We start from the raw sequence: 21,271 nt of genomic DNA, 5'->3' as shown, positions 1-21,271 counted from the left end.
ACACAGAAAATGCTTTTGACAAAATACAACATTCCTTCATGTTAAAAACTGTCAATCAACTGGATATTGAAGGAACACACATCAAAATAGTAAGAGCCATCTATGACAAACCCACAGCTAACATTGCTGAATTAGCAAAAGTTGGAAACATTCCTCTTAAAAACAAGCACAAGACAAGAACACCCTCTCTTGCCACTTCTATTCAACATAGGATGAAGTCCTGGCCAGAGCAATAAGACAAGAGAAAGAAATAAAGAACATTTAAATAGGAAAAGAGGAAGTCAAACTATGTCTGTTTGCAGACAACATGATTCTATGTCTAGAAAACCCCATAGTCTTGGGCCAAAATCTTTGAGCTGATAAACAACTTCAGCAAAGCTGCAGGATACAAAAATCAATGTACAAAAGTCACTAGCATTCCTATACACCAACAAGATACAAACAGAGTCAAGTCAGAAAGGTAATCCCATTCACAATTGCCACAAAAAGAATAAAATACCTAGGAATACAGCTAACCAGGGAGATAAAAGATCTCTACAATGAGAATTACAAAACACTGCTCAAATAAATCAGAAAAGACACAAACAAATGAAAAAACATTCCATGCTCATGAAGATGAAGAATTAATATTGTTTAAATGGCCATACTGCCCAAAGCAATTTACAGATTAAATGCTATTGCTATCAGACTACCAACAGCATTCTCCACAGAACTAGAAATAAAGCTATTTTAAAATTGATATAGAGCCAAAAAGGAGCCCGAATAGCAAAAGCAATCCTAAGCAAAAAGAACAAAGCTGGAGGCATCACATTACTCACTTCAAACTATACTACAGAGGTACAATCTCCAAAACAGCATGGTACTGGTACCAAAACAGGTACATAGATAAATGGAACAGATTAGAGAGCCCAGAAATAAGGTCACACATCTACGACCATCTGATCTTCAACAAAGATGACAAAAACAAGAAATGGAGAAAAGGCTCCCTATTTAATAAATGGTGCTGGGATAACTGGTTAGCCATGTGCAAAAGACTGAAACTGTTGAAACTGGACCCCTTCCTTACACAATATACAAAAATCATCTCAAGATGGATTAAAGACTTATATGGAAAACCCAAAAGTAGAACACCCTGGAAGACAACTAGGCAATACCATTCTAGACATAGGACTGGGCAAAGATTTCATGGCCAAGACATCAAAAGCTACCACAACAAAAGCAAAATTGACAAACAGTTATCTAAATAAGAGTTTCTGCACAGCAAAAGAAATATCGACAGAGTCACAGACAACCTACAGAATCAGAGACATTTTTGCAAACTATGCATCTGACAAAGGTTTAATATCCAGCATGTATAAAGAACTTAAAAAAATGTACAAGAAAAAAAACTACCCCATTAAAAAGTGGGTAAAGGACATGAACAGACACTTTTCAAAAGAAGACATATATGCAGCCAACAAGCATATTAAAAAAAGCGCAACGTCACTGATCATTAGAGAAATGCAAATCAAAACCACAATAAGATATTATCTCACACTGGTCAAGATGGCTACTATTAAAAAGTCAGAAAAATAACATGCTGGTGAGGTTGCAGAGAAAAGGGAATGCTTATACGCTGTTGGTGGGAGTGTAAATTAGTTCAATCATTGTGGAAAGCAGTATGGCAATTTCTCATAGAGCTAAAAGCAGAACTATCATTCAACCTAGCAATCTCATTACTTATATGCCCAGAGGCATATAAATCATTCTACCATAAAGACACATGCACATGAATGTTCACTGCAGCTCTATTTACAATAGCAAAGACATGGAATCAACCTAAATGCCCATCAATGACAGATTTGAGAAAGAAAATATGATACATATACACCATGGAATACTATACAGCCACAAAAAGAATAAGGTTTTGTCTTTTCTGGGAACATGGATGGAGCTGGAGGCTGTTAATCCTTAGCAAACTAATGCAGGAACAGAAAACCAAAAACCACATGTTCTCACTTATAAGGGGAAGCTAAATGATAAGAACTTATGAATGCAAAGAAGGAAACAACAGACACTGGGATCTACTTTAGGGTGGACAGTGGGAGTAGGGAGAGGTGCAGAAAAGATCACTATTGGGTAGTGGGCTTAATACCTGGGTGATGAAGTAATCTAGTTTAATTTACCTAGAAATGCTAGTTTACCTATATAACAAACTTTCACATGTATCCCTGAACCTAAAATAAAAGTTGAAAAAAGAAAGAAAGAATGTACCTCAACACAATAAAGGCCGTATATGACAAGCCCACAGGTAACACCATACTCAATGTTGAAAAGCTGAAAACATTTCCTGTATGATCAGGAACAAGACAAGAATGCTGACTCTTGCCACTCTTAGCATGGTGCTTGAAGTTCTAGCCAGGGCAATTAGGCAAGAAATAGAGATAAAAGATAACCAAATTGGAAAGAAAGACATAAAATAACCTCTGTTTACAGATGGCATGATGTTATACATAGAAAACCAAAGACTCCACTTGAAAAAAAAAATACAGAAATCAGTTGTGTTTCTATCCACTAACAATTCACTCTACAAAAAAGAAATTAAAGAAACAATCCCATTTACAATAGCTACCCCCAAAATACTCAGGAATAAATTTAACCAAGGAGGTGAAAGACCTATGCACTGAAAACTATAAAACGTTGATAAAAGAAATTAAAGATGACACAAATATATATATACTGTGTGTGTGTGTGTGTGTGTGTGTGTGTGTGTAAAGTTTATGGATTAAAGTAATATTGTTAAATGTCTTTACTACCCAAAGCAATCTATATAGTCAATGAAATTCTGTCAAAATTCTAATGCCATTTTTCACAAGAGTAAAAAAGAATCTAAAATCTGTATGGAACCACAAAAGACCCTAAGTAGCCAAAGCAATCTTCAACAAAAAGAACAAAGCTGGGGCCCTTGCACTACTTAATTTCAAAATATGGTAATCAAAACAAAGCTATAGCAATCAAAACATACTATTATAATTAAAACAAAGCTATAGTAATCAAAAATTATGCTACTAGCATAAAAATGGACATAAAGACCAATGAACAGAATAATAAACCCAGAAATAAAGCTACACATTTATGGTCAGTTGAACATAGAATGTACAAAGAGAAAAGGATAGTTTCTTCAATAATGGTGTTGGGAAAACTGGATATCCACATGCAGAAGAATGAAATTGGGCCCTTATCTTAAAAAAATCAACTCAAAATGGATTAAATAGTTACATATTAGGCCTAAAACTGTAAACTGCTAGAAGAAACATGGGGAAAATCTTGATCTGGTTGATGATTTTTTATGACACCAAAAGCATAGGCCACAAAAGCAAAAATAGACAGAGTTATCTCAAACAAAACATATCCTGCATAGCAAAAGATACAATCAATAGTGTGAAGAGACAACCTAACGAATAGGAGAAAATATCTGTAAATCACACATCTCACAAGGGGTTAATATCCAAAATACACAAGGAACTTAAACAACTCAACAGCAACTAAACAAATAACCCAATTAAAAAAATAGGCAAAGGACCTGAACAGACATTTCTCAAAATAAGACCTACAAATATCTTTATGACAAGAATATGAAAAAAATGCCCAACATCAGTAATCATCAATGAAAGGCAAATCAAAACCACAATGAGATATTATCTCATACCTGTATATTACCAAAAAGACAAAAGATATCAAGTGTTGGCAAGAGTGTGGAGAAAAAATAACCCTTGTACACTGTTGGTGGGAATGTAAATTGGTACAGCCATTATGGAAAACAGGATGGAATTTCCCCCAAAAATTAAAAATAAGAACTACCATATAATCCAGCAAGCTTCTGGGTATATATCTGTTATATTCTGATGGTTTATGTTCCCACAAAATTGGTATGTTTAATGTGATGATAAATCTTCATGCTTAGTGTGATGATAACAGGAGGTGGGGCACTTGGAATGTGACTAGGTCATGCGGGTAGTGATCTCATAAATGTGATTAGTGCCCTTATAAAAGAGGCTCAATAGGAAGTTTAAAAAAAATAAAATAAAATAACAAAACAAACACAAACAACAAAAAACAAATGACAAATAACAAAAACAAACAAAAATAAAAGAGGCTCAAGAGGAGACCCTTGTCCCTTTCACCATGTGAGGTTATAGTGAAAAGATAGATGTCTATGAGGAAGTGGGCCTTCACTAGACACTGAATCTGCCAGTGCTTTGGACTTCTCAGCCTCCAGAACTGTAGGAAATAAATTTCTGTTGCTTATAGGCCATGCAACTTATAGTATTTTGTAATAGCAGTCCAAACTAAGAGAGAATATTGGTACCAAGAACTGAAGGTGCTGCTGTAATAAATACCTAAAATGTGCAAGCAGTTTTGGAACTGGGTAGTAAGTATAGGCTGGAAGTGAGATGTTTGTGCTAGAAAAATACTACATTGCTGTGAATGGGCCATTAAGGATGATTCTGCTGAAGTTCAGAAATCCTCAATTTTCTTAGTGAATACCTAAGTAGATATACCAATAACTAAGGTTATTGGTAGAAATATGGCTAGTAAAGACCATTCTGATGAGGTCTCACCAGTGAGAAATGAAGAATGTGTTGTTGGACAATGAAAGAACAGAAATCCTTATTATAAAGTGGCAAAGAACTTGGCTGTGTTGTGTTCTTGTTCCAGTGTTTTGTGGAAGGTGTAATTTGTGAGTAATGAATTGGATATCTGGCTGAAGAAATTTATAAGCAAAGTGTTGAAGGTACAGTGTGGCTTCTCTTCACTGCCTGTAGTAAAATGTGAGAAGAGAGAAATAAAAATGGATTTTTTAGTTAAAGGGAAGTAGAACTTAAACATTTAGAAAATTCTTAGTCTATCCATATTGGAAAAAGATAAGAAAGCTTTTTCAGAAGAGAAAATGATGTGGCCTATTGATCATTTGATAAAGAAAATTAGTATGGATCAGCCATCTCAATGGAAGTCATGTGCTATTGATCAAGGCAGTGAGCCATCTAAACAGAAGCAAGGACCTATTGTCCAGGACAATGGAAAAATGACCCCAAAGGCATTTCAGAAATCAGTAGGGCTGACTGCCATCACAGAATGCTAGGGCCCAGGGGATCAGAACAATTTCAAAGGAGGGGCCACTGCTGCCCAGCGTTACCTCACATTGTGGACTCTGCTCCCCACACTCTGTTGCCATGCTGCTCGGCTCCCCTAGGTGCAGCTCTGGCAGGCTCTGGTGTGGTGTGTGCTGAGCTCAGCAAAGCTGTGGGGACAGGCAAAGCTTTGAAGGCTGGACAACCATCAGAAAGGGTCCAAAAGGCAGGACCTCCATATCAGTGGGCCATGAGGGCATCAAGCCAAAAAAGATTATTCTTGAGCCATAGGGTTTTGGACTTGCTTGGTAACTGTCACTCCTTTCTTCATTTCTATTTTTCTCTTTCAGACATTTTCTTGAAAACAGTGAGCCTTTGCTTTAGGGAAAATAGTGGTAGTATTTATGGTCAATGATAAAGTTCCTAGATTTTAAGCAAAAATTTTAGAAAGCTTGTATCAGCTGCTGTAAGTATATAATGAAATCTGTCATTATTTGATTATCTGCATAACTGAGTCAGTACTTCCAAATGATCAATGCACAGTTGTTGCAGGAAGTCAGGGACCCCAAATGGAGGGACCGGCTGAAGCCATGGCAGAAGAACGTGGATTGTGAAGATTTTATGAACACTTATTACTTCCCCAAATTAATACTTCTATAATTTCTTATGCCTGTCTTTACTGCAATCTCTAAATGTAAGTTGTGAAGACTTCATGGACACTTATCACTTCCCCAATCAATACCCTTGTGATTTCCTATGCCTGTCTTTACTGCAATCTCTTGATCCTGTCAGCCAAGGAGGATGTATGTTGCCTCAGGACCCTCTAATAATTGCATTAACTACACAAATTGTACAGCAGGTGTGTTTGAGCAATATGAAATCTGAGCACCTTGAAAAAAGAACAGGATAACAGCAATTGTTCAGGGAGTAAGAGAGATAACCTTAAACTCTGACCGCCGGTGAGCCGGGTGGAACAGAGCCATATTTCTCTTCTTTCAAAAGCAAATGGGAGAAATATCGCTGAATTCTTTTTCTCAGCATGGAACATCCCTGAGACAGAGAATGCGCACCTTGGGGTGGGTCTCTGAACTGGCTCCCCCGGGGGCGTGGTTGTCTCTTATGGTCGAGGCTGCAGAGATGAAATAAACTCCAGTCTCTCATAGCACTCCCAGGCTTACTAGGAAGAGGAAATTCCCACCTAATAAATTTTGGTCAGACCAGTTGATCTCAAAACGCTGTCTCCTGATAAGATGTTATCAATGACAATGGTGCCCAAAACTTCATTAGCAATTTTAATTTCACCTCGGTCCTGTGGTCCTGTGATCTCGCCCTGCCTCCACTTGCCTTGTGATATTCTATTACTCTGTTAAGTACTTGATGTCTGTCACCCCCACCTATTCGCACACTCCCTCCCCTTTTGAAAATCCCTAATAAAAACTTGCTGGTTTTTGTGGCTTGTGAGGCATCACGGATCCTACCAATGTGTGATGTCTCCCCTGGATGCCCAGCTTTAAAATTTCTCTCTTTTGTACTCTGTCCCTTTATTTCTCAAGCCAGCCAACGCTTAGGAAATATAGAAAAGAACCTATGTGATTATCTGGGCAGGTCCCCCAATGCATAGTATTATAAAAATCATACATGGGTAAGAAATCTTGCCAGGCGCAGTGGCTCACGCCTGTAATCCCAGCACTTTGGGAGGCTGAGGCGGGCGGATCATGAGGTCAGGAGATCGAGACCATCCTGGCGAGCAACGTGAAACCCCGTCTCTACTAAAAATACAAAAAATTAGCCGGGTGCAGTGGCGGGCACCTGTAGTCCCAGCTACTCGGGAGGCTGAGGCAGGAGAATGGCATGAAACTGGGAGGCGGAGCTTGCAGTGAGCCAAGATCGTGCCACCGCACTCTGACCTGGGCAAAAGAGCAAGACTCCGTCTCAAAAAAAAAAAAAAGAAGAAGAAATCTTGATCTTGGGAGGGTATGTGTGTCAAGGAATTTATCCATTTCTTCTAGATTTTCTAGTTTATTTGCGTAGAGGTGTTTATAGTATTCGCTGATGGTAGTTTGTATTTCTGTGGGATTGGTGGTGATATCCCCTTTATCATTTTTTATTGCCTCTATTTGATTCTTGTCCCACCATTGTATGTTTGATGCTCATAATATACTTGATTTCACTGATTCACAACTGGAAAGCAATTTGCCTCAGAATGAATTGTACCTTAAGTCTCACCCATATCTGATTTAGATGATAATTAGATGAGACTTTGGAGTTACATTTTAAAATTGATGCTGGAACAAGATTTTTGAGGCTACTGGGATGAAAGTAATGTATTTTGCATGTGATAAGGGCATACATTTTGGGGAGCCAGGAACAGAATGTTATGGTCTAAATGATTATGTCCCCCCGAAATTCATATGTTGAAATCCTCACCCCCAATGTGATGGTATAAGGAAGTAGCCCCTAGGGAAGTGATTAGGTCATGGGAGCAGAAGCCCCAGAAATGAAATTAATGACCTCATAAAAGAGGCTGAAGAGAGACCCCTGAATATATATTCCACTGAATATATATATATATATATTCCAGTGGATAAATATATATTTCATTTCCTTTAGTTATTAGTCCATTTGGGCTGCTATAAAAATACCATAAACTAGGTGGCTTATAAATGACTATATATATATATATATAGTGGAATATATATATATATAGTGGAATATATATATAATGGAATATATATATATAGTGGAATATACATATACATAGTGGAATATATATATTCCACTGAAATATATTTTTATCCATTGTGAATAATGTGCTATGAGCATTATTATAGAAATATCTTCACTCCCAGGCTCACTGCAACATTATTCACAATAACCAAGATATGGAAATAACCCAAGTGGGTCCATGGACAGATAAATGGATAAAGAAAATGCAGTGCATTATTAACATTCCATTAATAACGGAACATTATTCAACCTTGAAAAAGAAGTAAATCTTGTCATTTGCAACAATATCGATGAACCCAGAGGACAGTATGCTAAGTAAAGTAAGCTAAGCACAGAAAGACAGGCACTGCTTGATCTCACTTACATGTGGAATTTGATAAAGTAGAATGCACAGAAGCAAAGAATAGAATGTTGATTGCCAGGGGCTGAGTGTTGGGGGAAATGGGGAAATGTTGGTCAAAGGGTACAAAACTTTAGTTATGCAGGATGAATAACCTCCTCTGGAGATCTAACATACAGCATCATGACTATACTTAATAATACTGTATTGCATTTTTGCAATTTGCTAAGAGAGTAGACCTTAAATGTTCTCACCACACCAAAGAAAATAGTAACAGAGAGGTGCTAGATGTGTTAATTACCTTTATTTAATTATTTCACAATGTATATGTATATATATACATATATATTTAAAAGTCACATTATACTCGTTAAACATATTTTCTTTTTATTTATCAATGATACCTTAATAAAGCTAAGGGGAGGGAGGTATTTCTCTATCTTTGCAAAATACAATTAATCCATTAACAAATCACAGTAAATTAAGAAGAATAAAACTTACATCTCGACCAAAAGCTATGCCATATTTCTGAAAGCATCTTCCAAATCCTATGAAAAACATCTTTAAATATATGTCTCTCAGCTTCTTCCCTTATATTTTTTATTTTTTCATCATATTTTAATTTTAGCAATTTAATTTTTTTCTCCTTTTCTTCCTCTGATTTATGCTCATCCTCTTCTACTAGTTTAATTTCTTCATTTAATTGGTCAGTGTAGATTTTCCTCAAAACCTCTTCCCGTTGTTTCAGCCTTTCCTCTGTTTCCTTGTATATGTCGTCAGAAAAGTAAGCCCCTTTGTTGCACTGCACCATTTTCTCCACCAGCTCCACCAGCTCCTGCACTTGACTTTCCTTCTCTGCCTTACTGGTTTTCTTGCTGTTGCTAAATGCACAGCAGCGGTTCCCGCACTCCTTGACGATGCTTTTTAGGCCCACATCCGCATCTGCTATGAAGTCATGGAAGCTCTGGCCCTCCAACTCTTCTTTGCGAGTGAACAAGAGGACCATGTGCTTCATGGCTGGCTTCCCAAAGACAGCCTTGATCAATGCAACGGTTTTCTGCTCCTCCTCTGTGTAGCGGCCCAGCAGCAGAACTAGGACAATAGCATGGGGCCCTGGGCAGGAGGAGATGATGCAGCGGCTGATTTCCTTGCAGGTGGTGTCCAGGCTCTCCTTGGTGTCAAAGAGCCCTGGAGTGTCAACAACAAGAAGGTCTCTCCCCTGCCATTCCCGGGATGCTTTTTGACAGGTCTTGGTAACAGCTTGGGCAGCAATTCTAGAATCAAAGATTTCCTCTCCAAGGATGGTGTTCGCTGTTGCACTTTTCCCACTTCCAGTTTTCCCTACCAGAACGATCCTCAGGGAGTGGTCCTCACTCTCAGCCATGCTCACGTCAGGAGGCTCTAGAACTTAGGCATGTACAAGACCTTAAGGAGGGGAAGATAGGGAAAAAAAGCTTGTTTTAGTAAGTGGGATCCATTCCCAACCTTCTTTTCTGCTTTCTCTTTCTTCCTGAAAATTTGTAATATCCTATTATCCATATTAATCCCAGAAAAGACAGAAAGATGAAATAGTCCAATTAATATGGAAGAAATAATAGAGAAAGCAGTTAAAGAGTTTCCCCACAAAGTAGTACCAGGTATAGATAGTTTCACAGGTGAATTCTATTAAACCTTTTAAGATCTGATGATCTCAAAGCTACCTAAAACTGCTCCTGGCCATATAAAAAGAAAGAAAAAGTTACATTTTTTTTTTCTATGAAGCAAGTATATTGAGTCCAAAGGCTGACAAATATTTCATCAATAAAGAAAACTACAGATGTGTCTCATTTGTGAATACTAATATACAAATCCTAAATAAATTATTAGACACTAATAAATAATAGACTGTGATTAAGTGTGATTTATTTCAGAAATACTACGGTGGGTCAATATGAGAATGTTGATTGTTACAACGCATCCCGTTAATAGGTTAAGAAGAAAATTAGCTAGATGCAGGAAAGATATTTGGCCAAATTTAACACTGATTCATGTTTACAGTAGTCTGTAGAACAGAAAAAATATCTATTTCATTAACATGATTTTATATAAATATAATTTTTTCAATTTTGTCATCTTTTTTTTCTGGAACTAAAATAGTTGATTATAAAGTTCATTTGGATGAAGGAAAATGCAAGTTAGCCTAGACAATCAAAGAAAAGAAGAACAGGGGAAGACTAGCTCTACTGGACAATTAAATATTATAATCTCTATAATTAAAGCAGCGTGATATTGGTAAATGAATAGAGACAGGCCATGAAACAGAAACAGAATTCACAAATAGGCCATTGCTCATTTTATATTCATTTATATTCCATTCAATTACATTAACTTACGTTCTGTGAAGCAACACCTCATACCAATGGGAAAGATGATGGACACTTTTATTAGCAACACTGAAATAACTATACCACCATATAACTGGATGCAATTTTAAAGATAAAATTGCATCCAATTCCTCATGTCATACAAATTCCAAATAGATCAGAAATCTGAATGTAAAAACTATCCCATATAAATAATAAGAGAAACACGGGTAAATTCTTTGTAACCTGGGAGTGGGGAGGATGTTAATAACTAAGATTTAAAATAGTATAAGGAAAAGACTGATAAGTTTGATTACACAAAAATCTAAAAAATTATGTAAGGCATACAACACCATAGGCAAATTAAAACACAAATATCAAACTAGGAAAACATTTTTTCCAATTTATCTCAAAGAGGGCTACTTTTCCTATTGTATGAAGAATATCTAAAAGTAAAGAAACAAAAGACCAATGACTTGATAGAAAATTGGACGAGATATGAAGCCACGGCCAAAGAAAAAAAAATACAAATTATCCTTGAATACATAAAAAGATATCCAATTCATTCACAATAGAGAAAAATAAATTAAAAACATAGAAAAAAAAATTCTCAGAGATAACTATTTCTCAACTATAGGTATAGCAAAAATCCACACATTTCCCAGCATAATCTGGTGGCAAAGGTATGGGGAAAACAGGTAATTTCTTGCATGACTAGTGTGAAGGGGAAAACAACCTAACACCTATAGAGGAGAAGGCAGCAATACCTTGAAAAATTACACATGCATTTACTCTTTGATTATCAATCCCGATTTTAGGATTTATCCCAGAGCTGCACTGACAAAAATACAGAAAGCAATGATGCCCATTAGTGGGGACCAGTTGAATAAACTAAGGAATATTCATACAGAAAAGTACTATCCAACTGCAAAAAGGAATGAGAAATATATCTATATACCAGTATGAAAAGATCTCTGGGATATACTGTTAAGTGAAAAAAGCCAAGTGAAGAAAATAATGTATAGTTTACTACCATTTGTATAATAAGAAGGAATATTAGTTTTATATATATAAATAATTTTTATGTGCATGTGAAAAAGCAATGGCAGAACCATTTGAAAACTAAACAAAAGAATTATTTATATGAAGATGGGAGAAACAAGGTACAAGGGACAGGAACAGAAAATGGTCATTAGACTTCTTTGAATATTCTTTGTTTTTGCAAATCTGATTTTGAGAACATTTAAATAGTTTACATAATTATACAATAAAAATTATATTTTAAAACACCAGTAAAAGTTAAAAGAAATGGAACAAATAAACCTAATTGTGTCTTGTGTCAAGGATGAACCACACAAAGATTTGTCCTGAGAGGCTTGAAAATGTAGTATTAATAATTTCACTGTGTGTGTGTGTGTGTGTGTGTGTGTGTGTACTGTTTTGAAGTCCATCTAAAAGGCATAAACCACAGTTAGCCAAGTAGCAGTGAGTGCACTTAATACCCAGATTGTGATCTTCAAATGGCATTTCCCACAAAAGAAATTAGGACTACTAGGAAAAAGTACTGATTCCAGGTCTGGGCCAGTAAACATACAAGTTTAGCCTACAACATCTTTCATACTAGAAAGTAGGGATGCTATCAAAAATTACTTAGTTTTATCAGAAGGACTTGGAAGCTACCTTAAAGAGGTTCCAACTGGACAAAGATGGAATAATTTGAGCATCATTAATAAAGATTATTCCAATGGATTAAAATATACCAAATATATTGAAATCCAGTAGTTGATAACAACACCATCTTCCTGAAAGAAGTTAATTGCTCCCTTTGGAGTATGCTAAGAAAGTGACTCATCATTCTGAACATTGACAACTAAAGGGAAAGAAGCATTTTTTTTGTCTTTCATACATCTCATCTTTTAACTATATCTCACAAAAATGAAAGGATCACTGAATGAAAGTTCCTTTGTATATGACTATTCCATCTAATAAATAAATAAAGAATGATAGCATATCATCTTTTGGTAACTTTTAATGAAACAAATTCATTCTAGACAATCATTAACATCTGCTAACATCACAAAAAGAGAGGCACTCAAACATTATGTACCTTCTAATAGAAGTTTAGGATAGCATCTATGAAGTATTCCCACTAAAAAAACAAAGTCAAACTTTAATCTGATCCAACCTCCCCATTAATATAAATTCACACAAAACACTGGAGCTAGAAGCGAATGTTAAATGACATTGTTAGGATACAATCCGCAATATGAATACTGTCCAGTTCTGTTGGACAAAAGACCTTCCCTTTCTTAAACAAAGAAATTTAACACAAAGAAACAAGGAAGGTGAAAACCTACACATTAAGCGAAACTTAAGAGATGTCAAACAATTGTAATGTATGAATTTTACTTAGATCCTACCTCAAACAATTTTAAAAATTATGAGATCTTCAGGGAAATCTGAATACAACTTGTAGTATTAAAATTTATAGTTGCCTTTTGAAGCCTGTTCATGAAATTGTGGAAACGTTTGTAAATGGTCTTTATCTTTCAGAGACACATACTCAAATATTTACTGATAAAATGATGTAATATCTGACATTTGCTTCAAAATAATCTGTGATAGAGTTGAGAATAGGAGCAGATAGTTGAACAAGACTGGCATAAATTGATAACTGTGAGATTTTAGTATAGGTACATGGAAGTTCCTTATTTTTACCTTTGAATAAGTATAAATTTTTCACAAATAAAGTTAATCCATGTGTAGTGTAACCACTATCGAGTATAGACTGCATATCAGAACACCTTGATAAAACATGTTTTGTATATCTCATTTATTCTTCAAAAATACTCTGCAGTGAAACTAATTTTATTATTCTAATTTTTTAAATGAGGAAGCTGGTGTGGCTCAAAAATTCTGGGAAATATGCCCCTGGTCACTGTGCTAATAGGTATTGGGCAGAGAAGACATTCGATTCAAAGTCTGTCTGAATCTACCATGCTCACTCTTAACCCAGCACTCTACTGCCTGTTCTTGGTTACTCTCAGGCCGTGATTCTAAATTTTCATTGACATGGCACAGAGATAGACCAGTGGAGGGAAAAGGAGATGATCCACGCTTTCTGCAAAAAGGTGAGCTGGGAGCTAGCCTGTTATAAGGGAACCATGAGGAGGGCTCCGCGTTTCTCATGGACTTTTCCATCTCTCCCATATTGAGAAGCCAAACGTGAGAGAGATGGTCAGAAATATCACTTTAAAACTTTCTCAAGTGGTTCTTGGAAGATCCAGAGGACCTCTAGCTAAGAGAAAGGCTGAGAAGTGACAAAAGCATTTACAACAGAGGTAGACAGTTCTAAACTGTGGCCAGACCCACCGGTTCTAGAAAATTTCGTAGCTCCTTGAGATTTAGTTCCCTCCGCTATAAAAAGGGAAAATAAAACCAATCTTGCAGGGTTGTCCTTAGGCTTTCATAGAGTGATTTCTATAAAGGTCTTTTATAGCAACTCTTTTTGTATTGAATGGTGCAGCAGCCCCACATGTTACACTGTTAGGGACACAGCTTGTCTCTGCTTAATGCTGGAAAAAGTCAGCAGACTGAATTCTAATGTTCCTCTGCCATGAGTGATCTGGGTACCCCTTGGAGAATCATCAAAATCTCTGGGATTGGGATTCTGATTCTTTTTCTATAAGAAGAGGGACTTAGACAGGCAGACTCTAAATTGCCTGTCACCTTTACAAATCTGCCTTAGGAGCCCTTAATTTCTTATGAAGGTTATCAGGCAACACTCTGTGTCTATCACAACAGCCAGTGAGTGGAGGGTGCACTATGCAGCCATGCGTGTCCTGTTACATATGAGATGCATGGGCTCCGTGCAAACAAATCTCCTCACTCCCCTTCTACTCACCCCTCCCACAGCACCTTCTATGCAGTGCTGCTTAGCACAGTGCCTTGTCCCTCCTAAGGGCAGAGTCCACTCCAGCCACACACCCTGTCCTCACTGCCCTTCGCAGCCCAATAGCACCAGACCCTCTTCTCAGCCAGGCTCACCTTCTCTTGAACAAGTTGAATTTTCAGGTTTTCTCCAAGGAGGCTGCTTGAGCTGTTGCTTTTGCGTTTACTGTGAGTTAAAAGTGTCTGTACCCCCACCAAAACCTCTCAGTCAGGAAGCTCAGGCTGGGTGGAGCCACCAAAAAAAAAAAAAAAGTTTGTCTTTAAAGAAACAGAAATACGGCTCCATAATCTGGTGAGTGCTTCAGTTTTGCCAGGTTGATACCTTTTGCCCATGGGCCTGCTATAAACACCATTTCCAAAGCTACAGTTTTTGCTTCAGGTTATAGTGATGGGTGCAAAAGAGCCTTATTAAATGACCCAAATATTGCCTAGAAAACAAGGCACAGGACCTGATTGTCTTCCCTGGGTGAAGTGGGAGGCTGAGGGGTGATTTGGGGAAGAAGGGAGACAGGCGTATAACTTGCCGTTTCCAAGCGTAGAGCTGGGGGTTCTTAGTGATTGTATAATATGGGTTTTTTATTATAGTCTTTCAGGAAGGCCTCAAGTTACTCATTCAAAAGTTAACAGCATTGAGGCTCAAAGGCAGAGTCTAAATCATTAGGAACCAAGGGAAAAAAAGGAAGGTGAGGCCTGGAAAAATAATCTGGCCACGACCACATAGTTTCTCTAGTTGCTTTTCATATAATTCTTCCAAGTTTGAAAATACGCATGACCTAACAAGTAAAGATGCACCCATGGAATAGATCCTACATCCCTTCCCCACCTTCCTCTCTGCCCCACATCCTCCTACCCCAGTCTCAGGCAGAGACAGATTTTCCAGAATTTACCCAGTGGATGGTTCCAATCTGCTCTGGAGGTTTCTTGAGGTGAGAGGCAGGTTCCCAAAGCTCTCATGGTTGACCAGATATTCCAGTTGGCTATGTAAGAATATTATGTTTAGAGTTCCAAGCCCACAGCCCCTGTCACGTCCTTGCCACCCTCCAGCGCCCCACGCCAGGAGTGGGCCTAGAGCGCTTGCCTTGCCCCTCTGTGATCTGGGCTCCGGCATCCGCCCAGGTCCGCACCACTGGCAGCCTGTAGGGAGTCACTGGCCGTCATCGCCACTAAGTAGGATATATCTGCATCTTCCAAGGAAGATAAAACAAAAGCCTTCTTTGGAATATTTGGATTTTTGTCACTTTCTGTGAACTTTAGTTCAAGAACACAAGTTGAATCACTCAAACATGAAAAACAAGTCTGAAACCAGTATCCATCAATACTTGGTCGATGAGCCAACCCTTTCCTGGTCGCCTCCATCCACTAGAGCCAGTAAAGTAGTATGTTCCACCAACGTTTCTCACTGCAAGCTCCAAGTAGAAATAAGAAGAGGATTTGACAACTTGACTTCTGTCCATCTTGCATGGCATACTCCTACGGGAACATTGGTAACTATAAAAATTACAAATCTGGAAAACTGCAATGAAGAATGCCTGAAAGTTTTACAGAAAGCCATGATTCTGTCCCACTTTTTCCGGCATCCCAATATGACAACTTATTGGACAGTTTTCACTGTTGGCAGCTAGCTTTGGGTTATTTCTCCATTTATGGCCTATGGTTCAGCAAGTCAACTCTTGAGGACCTATTTTCCTGAAGGAATGAGTAAAACTTTAATAAGAACCATTCTCTTTGGAGCAGTGAGAGGATTGAACTATCTCTACCAATATGGCTGTACTCACAGGAGAATTAAAGCCAGCCATATCCTCATTTCCGGTGATGGCCTAGTGACCCTCTCTGGCCTGTCCCATCTGCATAGTTTGGTTAAGCATGGACAGAGGCAGAGGGCGGTGTATGATTTCCCACAGTTCAGCATATCAGTGCAGCCGTGGCTGAGTCCAGAACTACTGAGACAGGATTTACATGGGTATAATGTGAAGTCAGATATTTACAGTGTTGGGATTACAACATGTGAATTAGCCAGTGGGCAGGTGACTTTCCAGGACATGCATAGAACTCAGATGCTGTTAACAGAAACTGAAAGGTCCCCCTTATAGCCCATTAGATATCAGTATTTTCCCTCAATCAGAATCCAAAATGAAAAATTCGTGGTCAGGTGTAGACTCTGGGATTGGAGCAAGTGTGCTTGTCTCCAGTGGAACTCACACAGTAAATAGTGACCGATTACACACACCATCCTCAAAAGCCTTCTCTCCTGCCTTCTTTAGCTGGGTACAGCTCTGTTTGCAACAAGATCCAGAGAAAAGGCCATCAGCAAGCAGTTTATTGTCCCATGTTTTCTTCAAACAGATGAAAGAAGAAAGCCAGGATTCAATACTTTCACTGTTGCCTCCTGCTTATAACAAGCCATCAATATCACTGCCTCCGGTGTTACCTTGGACTGAGCCAGAATGTGATTTTCCTGATGAAAAAGACTCATATTGGGAATTCTAGGGCTGGCAAATCATTTTATGTCCTATATACTTGACACTTTCTCCTTGCTGCTTTTTCTTCTGTATTGCTAGGTACAAATACCAAAATACCAGAATTATACTTGAAAATACAGTTGGTGCACTGAAGAATCTGTTCAAATCACTCTGTTCAAAGGGGCATCAGTTTGTAGTCCCTTTGGTTCACACAGGGTGCTATGACAACTCCAAGGAAACATCAGAACTACTGATATAGCTAGTTAGTGTTATTTATTCGGGAAATTTTTCTAAGCTGTGGCTAACTGTCTTGATCTCTCAATATAATTTTTGAGCCAATTAATTTTTTCAGTATTTTGCTGTCCTCTTGGGAATGGTCCCTCAAAGGATAGTGCTTCCAAGTACATCTTCTTCTCCCAGATTGTCTGGCCTTTTTAATGAGCTATTGTTAAATCAACAGGCTAGTTTATCTTGCATCAGACCCTTTTATGGTAGAGGGAAAATGTCTTTACTTTCCCTTTTTCTTCTGTTAATACTTATGGCAACATCTAACTCAGCCTCACTCACATTAAGTGATTCACTTGAAATGTATAAAAAAAGAAAACTGTGTTTAAAAATAAAAATAAAAAAGGAACATTATGTTTTTGATTTTGTGTGTATGTGTATGTGTGTGTGTGCACAAAACTCGGGACTTTTCTTCTGCCACCATGATGCTAGATCAATGCAAAGCTTAACTTATTAAGATAGTGCACAAATAATAACAGGAGATGAAAGGTATAGTACTGTCCTAGCTCTTACACAGATTAACTATGTAACCTTGGAGTATCGGCTTCCTATAGCTATCATGACAAATTACCAAAAATGTAGTGGCCTAAAACAACATAAAATTTTCCTCTTACAGTTCTGGAAGTCAGAAGTCCAAAATGAGTGTTATGGGATAAAATCAGGCTAATTAGCAGGGTACCTTCTAGAGGCTTCATGGGAGAATCTGTCCCTGGCCTCTTCCAGGATCTCTGTGATACTAGTGTCCTTTGGCTTGTGGCCACATCGCATCAATCTCTGCTGCCATCTTCACATTGCCTTCCTTCTTTGACTTTCTTGTTTCCCCCTTAGAAAGATCTTTGTGTTTACATTTAAACCCACCTAGATAATCCAGGATAATCTCCTCACTGTGAAAGCCTTAATTTAATCACATCTGCAAAGACTCTTTTGCTATATAAAGCAACAGTCACTTGTTCCTCCCAATATCAAGTCTGTATTAGTTTCCAGGGCTGCTGTAACAAATTACCACAAACTGGGTAGCTTAAAACAAGAAAAAATTATTGTCTCACAGTTCCTGAGGCCACAAGGTGTCAACAGGGCCACACTCTCTCTGAAGACTCTAGGGGAGGATCCTTCCTTGCCTCTTTCTGGCTTCTAGTGGTTTCTGGCAATCCTTGCTACTCTTTGACTTGTAGATGCATCCCTCCAATCCCTGCCTCCACAGTTACACAGTTTTCTCCCCTGTGTGCTTATTCAAATTTCACTCATTTTCTAAGGAAAAAAGTCACTGGATTAGAAGAGCTTGCCCCAAAACCTCATCTTAACTTGATTACATCACAAAGACTATTCCCAAATAAGGTCACATTCTCAAGTCCTAGGAGTTAGATCTTGAACATTTCTTTTAGTGGATGCAATTCTAAATTGTGATAGAAAATTGGTGGTTAAAAAAAAAAAGTACAGCGTATGCATTTTGAGAGTGAAACACCCTAGATCTCTTCCTTTCCAGTCCCAGTTGCAATGAATTGGTGAAGCCCATGCGGACTGTCCATGTCACGGTAGTTGGGAAGTTCTTACTACATAAGGTTTAGCATCCTTATTGCTCAGCCTGGAATTCAGCTATTGTTACAGTGTTTCAACCTTTCCTTCTGGGCCAAAGCTTCCTCTATTCCTCTCCTTGAGAGGCAACTTAACACAATGTTTCAGTGGAGCTCTGCTTACCTAAAATTCCAATCACAGTTCCTGTTAATACCTATTTTACATAGCTGAAGGAGACAGAGGTATAAAGGCAGTTTCTGAAATACCACAGGTGCTCAGCAAATGCTTTTAATGATCCTGTCTTAGTCTGTTTGGACTGCTATAACAAAATGCTGTAGAATGAGTAATTTATAAGTAACAGAAATTTGTTTCTCACAGTTCTGGAGGCTGAGAAATCCAAGATCAAAGCATTGACAGGTTTGTTATCTGGTGGTGGCCTGTTTCCTGATTCATAGATGGTGCCTTCTTGCTGTGTCCCCACATGGTGGAAGGGGTGGGGAGCCTCTCTCTAGTTTGTTTTAAGGGCACTAACTCCATTCACGAGGGCTCCACCATAACGACCTAAGTACCTCCCAAAGGCCCTACCTCTTAATACCATCACTTGGGGATTAGGTTTCAATACATGAATTTGGAAGAGGATACACAAACATTCAGACCCCAGCAGATCCCTCCTCAAGTCGTTTAATCTTCTCTGTGTCTCATAGTCCCACTACTGAGGCCTTGCTTGTGGTATTTCTCTGTGTTTCCTGTTAAAGTAAAATTAGAAAAAAAAAAAAAGCAAGGTCATGACTTTCATGCAAATTTAAAATACATACATGTAAAAGATTTTACTTAACTTATTGATTAATGAGAAAACCAGTAAGATATTATAATTAGTTCAAAGGACATTTGAGAATCTTGGGTAATTTGTAGGGGGATAAGATTTCCCGTGTGCCCATTTAATGACTGTTCCTAAGATGGTCATTGTATTAGCCTGTTCTTGCCCTCCTATAAAGAAATTCCTGCAACTGGGTAATTTATAAAGAAATGAGGTGTAATTGGCTCACAGTTCCACAGGCTGCACAGGAAGCATGATGGCTTCTTGGGAGACATCAGGAAACTTTCAATATGTTGGAAGGAAAAGGGGAAGCATGCATGTCTTGCATGGCTGGAGCAGGAGCAAAACTGGAAGGCAGCAGTGCCACACACTTTTAAACAACCAGATCTCATGAGAACTTACCCACTATCACAAGAACAGCATCAAGGGATGGTGCCAAACCATTCCTGAAGGACCACCCCCATGACCCAATCACCTCCTACCAGGCCCCACCTCCAACATTGGGGATTACAATTTGGCACGAGATTTGGGCGGGGACACAGACCCAAACCATGTCAGTCATAAAATGTAATTTTGGGGTATACGTTCTGCCAGACAAAAAAATTATTTACTTGTCTATAAGCAAAATTGCAAGTTACCTCTCAACAGAGTTGAGTATCTTAGACAGAAGTCAAGCCTCGCATCACACAGAAAGAATACCCAATAATCTCTCTTGCTTATTTCCACATGTTGGATAATTTTAATGTCATTTTCTACCTTGTGATCATACATAATCTCCAACAATTATTCTTGATCCCTCAATGCCATTATTATGTACGGCTTGGTTATTTACATATATACAGTAAGAGTTTTAATTAGCCAGATAGGCCTTCCTAACCTTGCTCAGGAAATCCAGAGCCTAACATCATTAAATAACTACCAATGCCAAAGAATGAACTTCTATTTGGAAATTTTCAAAATGAATCTTGAATTACAATCTTGAAAAGTTCTATTATTTGTTTTTCTATCACAAATGTAGAAAACCAAGACAAAGACACTTTTTCCAATAGATTTTACATGCAGTTCTTATAAATGTAGGTGAATTTTCCTTTTTTGTGAGGTCTCCAAAATTTGCAGAGGTTCCCAGCATGACAGGTAGCGGACTTACTTACTGCCTGTGAGACGAGGAGCCTAGATGACAGGTACCATGTTAATTTTCTTGGGAGGGTTTTGGAGGCATTAGCCTCACATAGAATGTTAATCACTATTCCTCAGTAGTGGCCTTATTGTACCTGATTAAGTGAAAACCACTCTCAGACATCACACTCTAGATATGGCCCTAGTGCCGGTGTCCCTGGCTGCCTTCGTCACCCGTCATCTATCTGACGGTCCAGATAGAAGACAAACTGGGTCAGGCGCAATGTCCGTACCCACATTGATCCCTGCCTGAAGCAAGGTATGTTTTGTAGCAAAGGCTTATGATTTTGCCTTTTTTGAAGACTTAGGAGGGAAGTGTTTTCAGATACGTAGGCAGAGGAGGAGCTGCTGAACCATGAATCAACAGCATCTGAGAACTTTCATATCTGCTAGTAAGGCACAGTCCTTTCTTGGAATTGGAGGCTGAGGCTATCTGCAGTGCATAGGTAATATGAGGTAAGTGCTTTCCAAGCCCGCCAACTCTGTCTCTCCCTTTAGGGCCTTCAGTTCTATTTATGTATCTGGACACCTATGATGTGAAATTATATAAT

At 38.2% G+C, this 21,271-nt stretch overlaps 1 protein-coding gene and 1 pseudogene across 1 annotated transcript; one reads left to right on the top strand and one right to left on the bottom strand.

The window, feature by feature from the left end:
* Positions 1 to 8,463: 8,463 nt before the first annotated feature.
* GIMAP7 (GTPase, IMAP family member 7) lies at positions 8,464 to 14,670 on the bottom strand. The gene is made up of 2 exons (XM_054495334.1): positions 14,568 to 14,670; positions 8,464 to 9,603 (listed from the first exon to the last, which is right to left on the bottom strand). The coding sequence occupies exon 2, from the start codon at positions 9,560 to 9,562 to the stop codon at positions 8,660 to 8,662; it is 903 nt and encodes a 300-aa protein (XP_054351309.1). The 5' UTR covers positions 9,563 to 9,603; positions 14,568 to 14,670; the 3' UTR covers positions 8,464 to 8,659.
* Positions 14,671 to 15,257: 587 nt separating this feature from the next.
* LOC129041663 (STE20-related kinase adapter protein beta-like) lies at positions 15,258 to 17,035 on the top strand (annotated as a pseudogene).
* The last annotated feature ends 4,236 nt before the right edge of the window (positions 17,036 to 21,271 follow it).

The sequence above is a fragment of the Pongo pygmaeus genome, chromosome 6, assembly GCF_028885625.2.
Source record: "Pongo pygmaeus isolate AG05252 chromosome 6, NHGRI_mPonPyg2-v2.0_pri, whole genome shotgun sequence".
NCBI lineage: Eukaryota > Metazoa > Chordata > Mammalia > Primates > Hominidae > Pongo > Pongo pygmaeus.
This window is presented reverse-complemented; position numbering and strand designations above follow the sequence as displayed.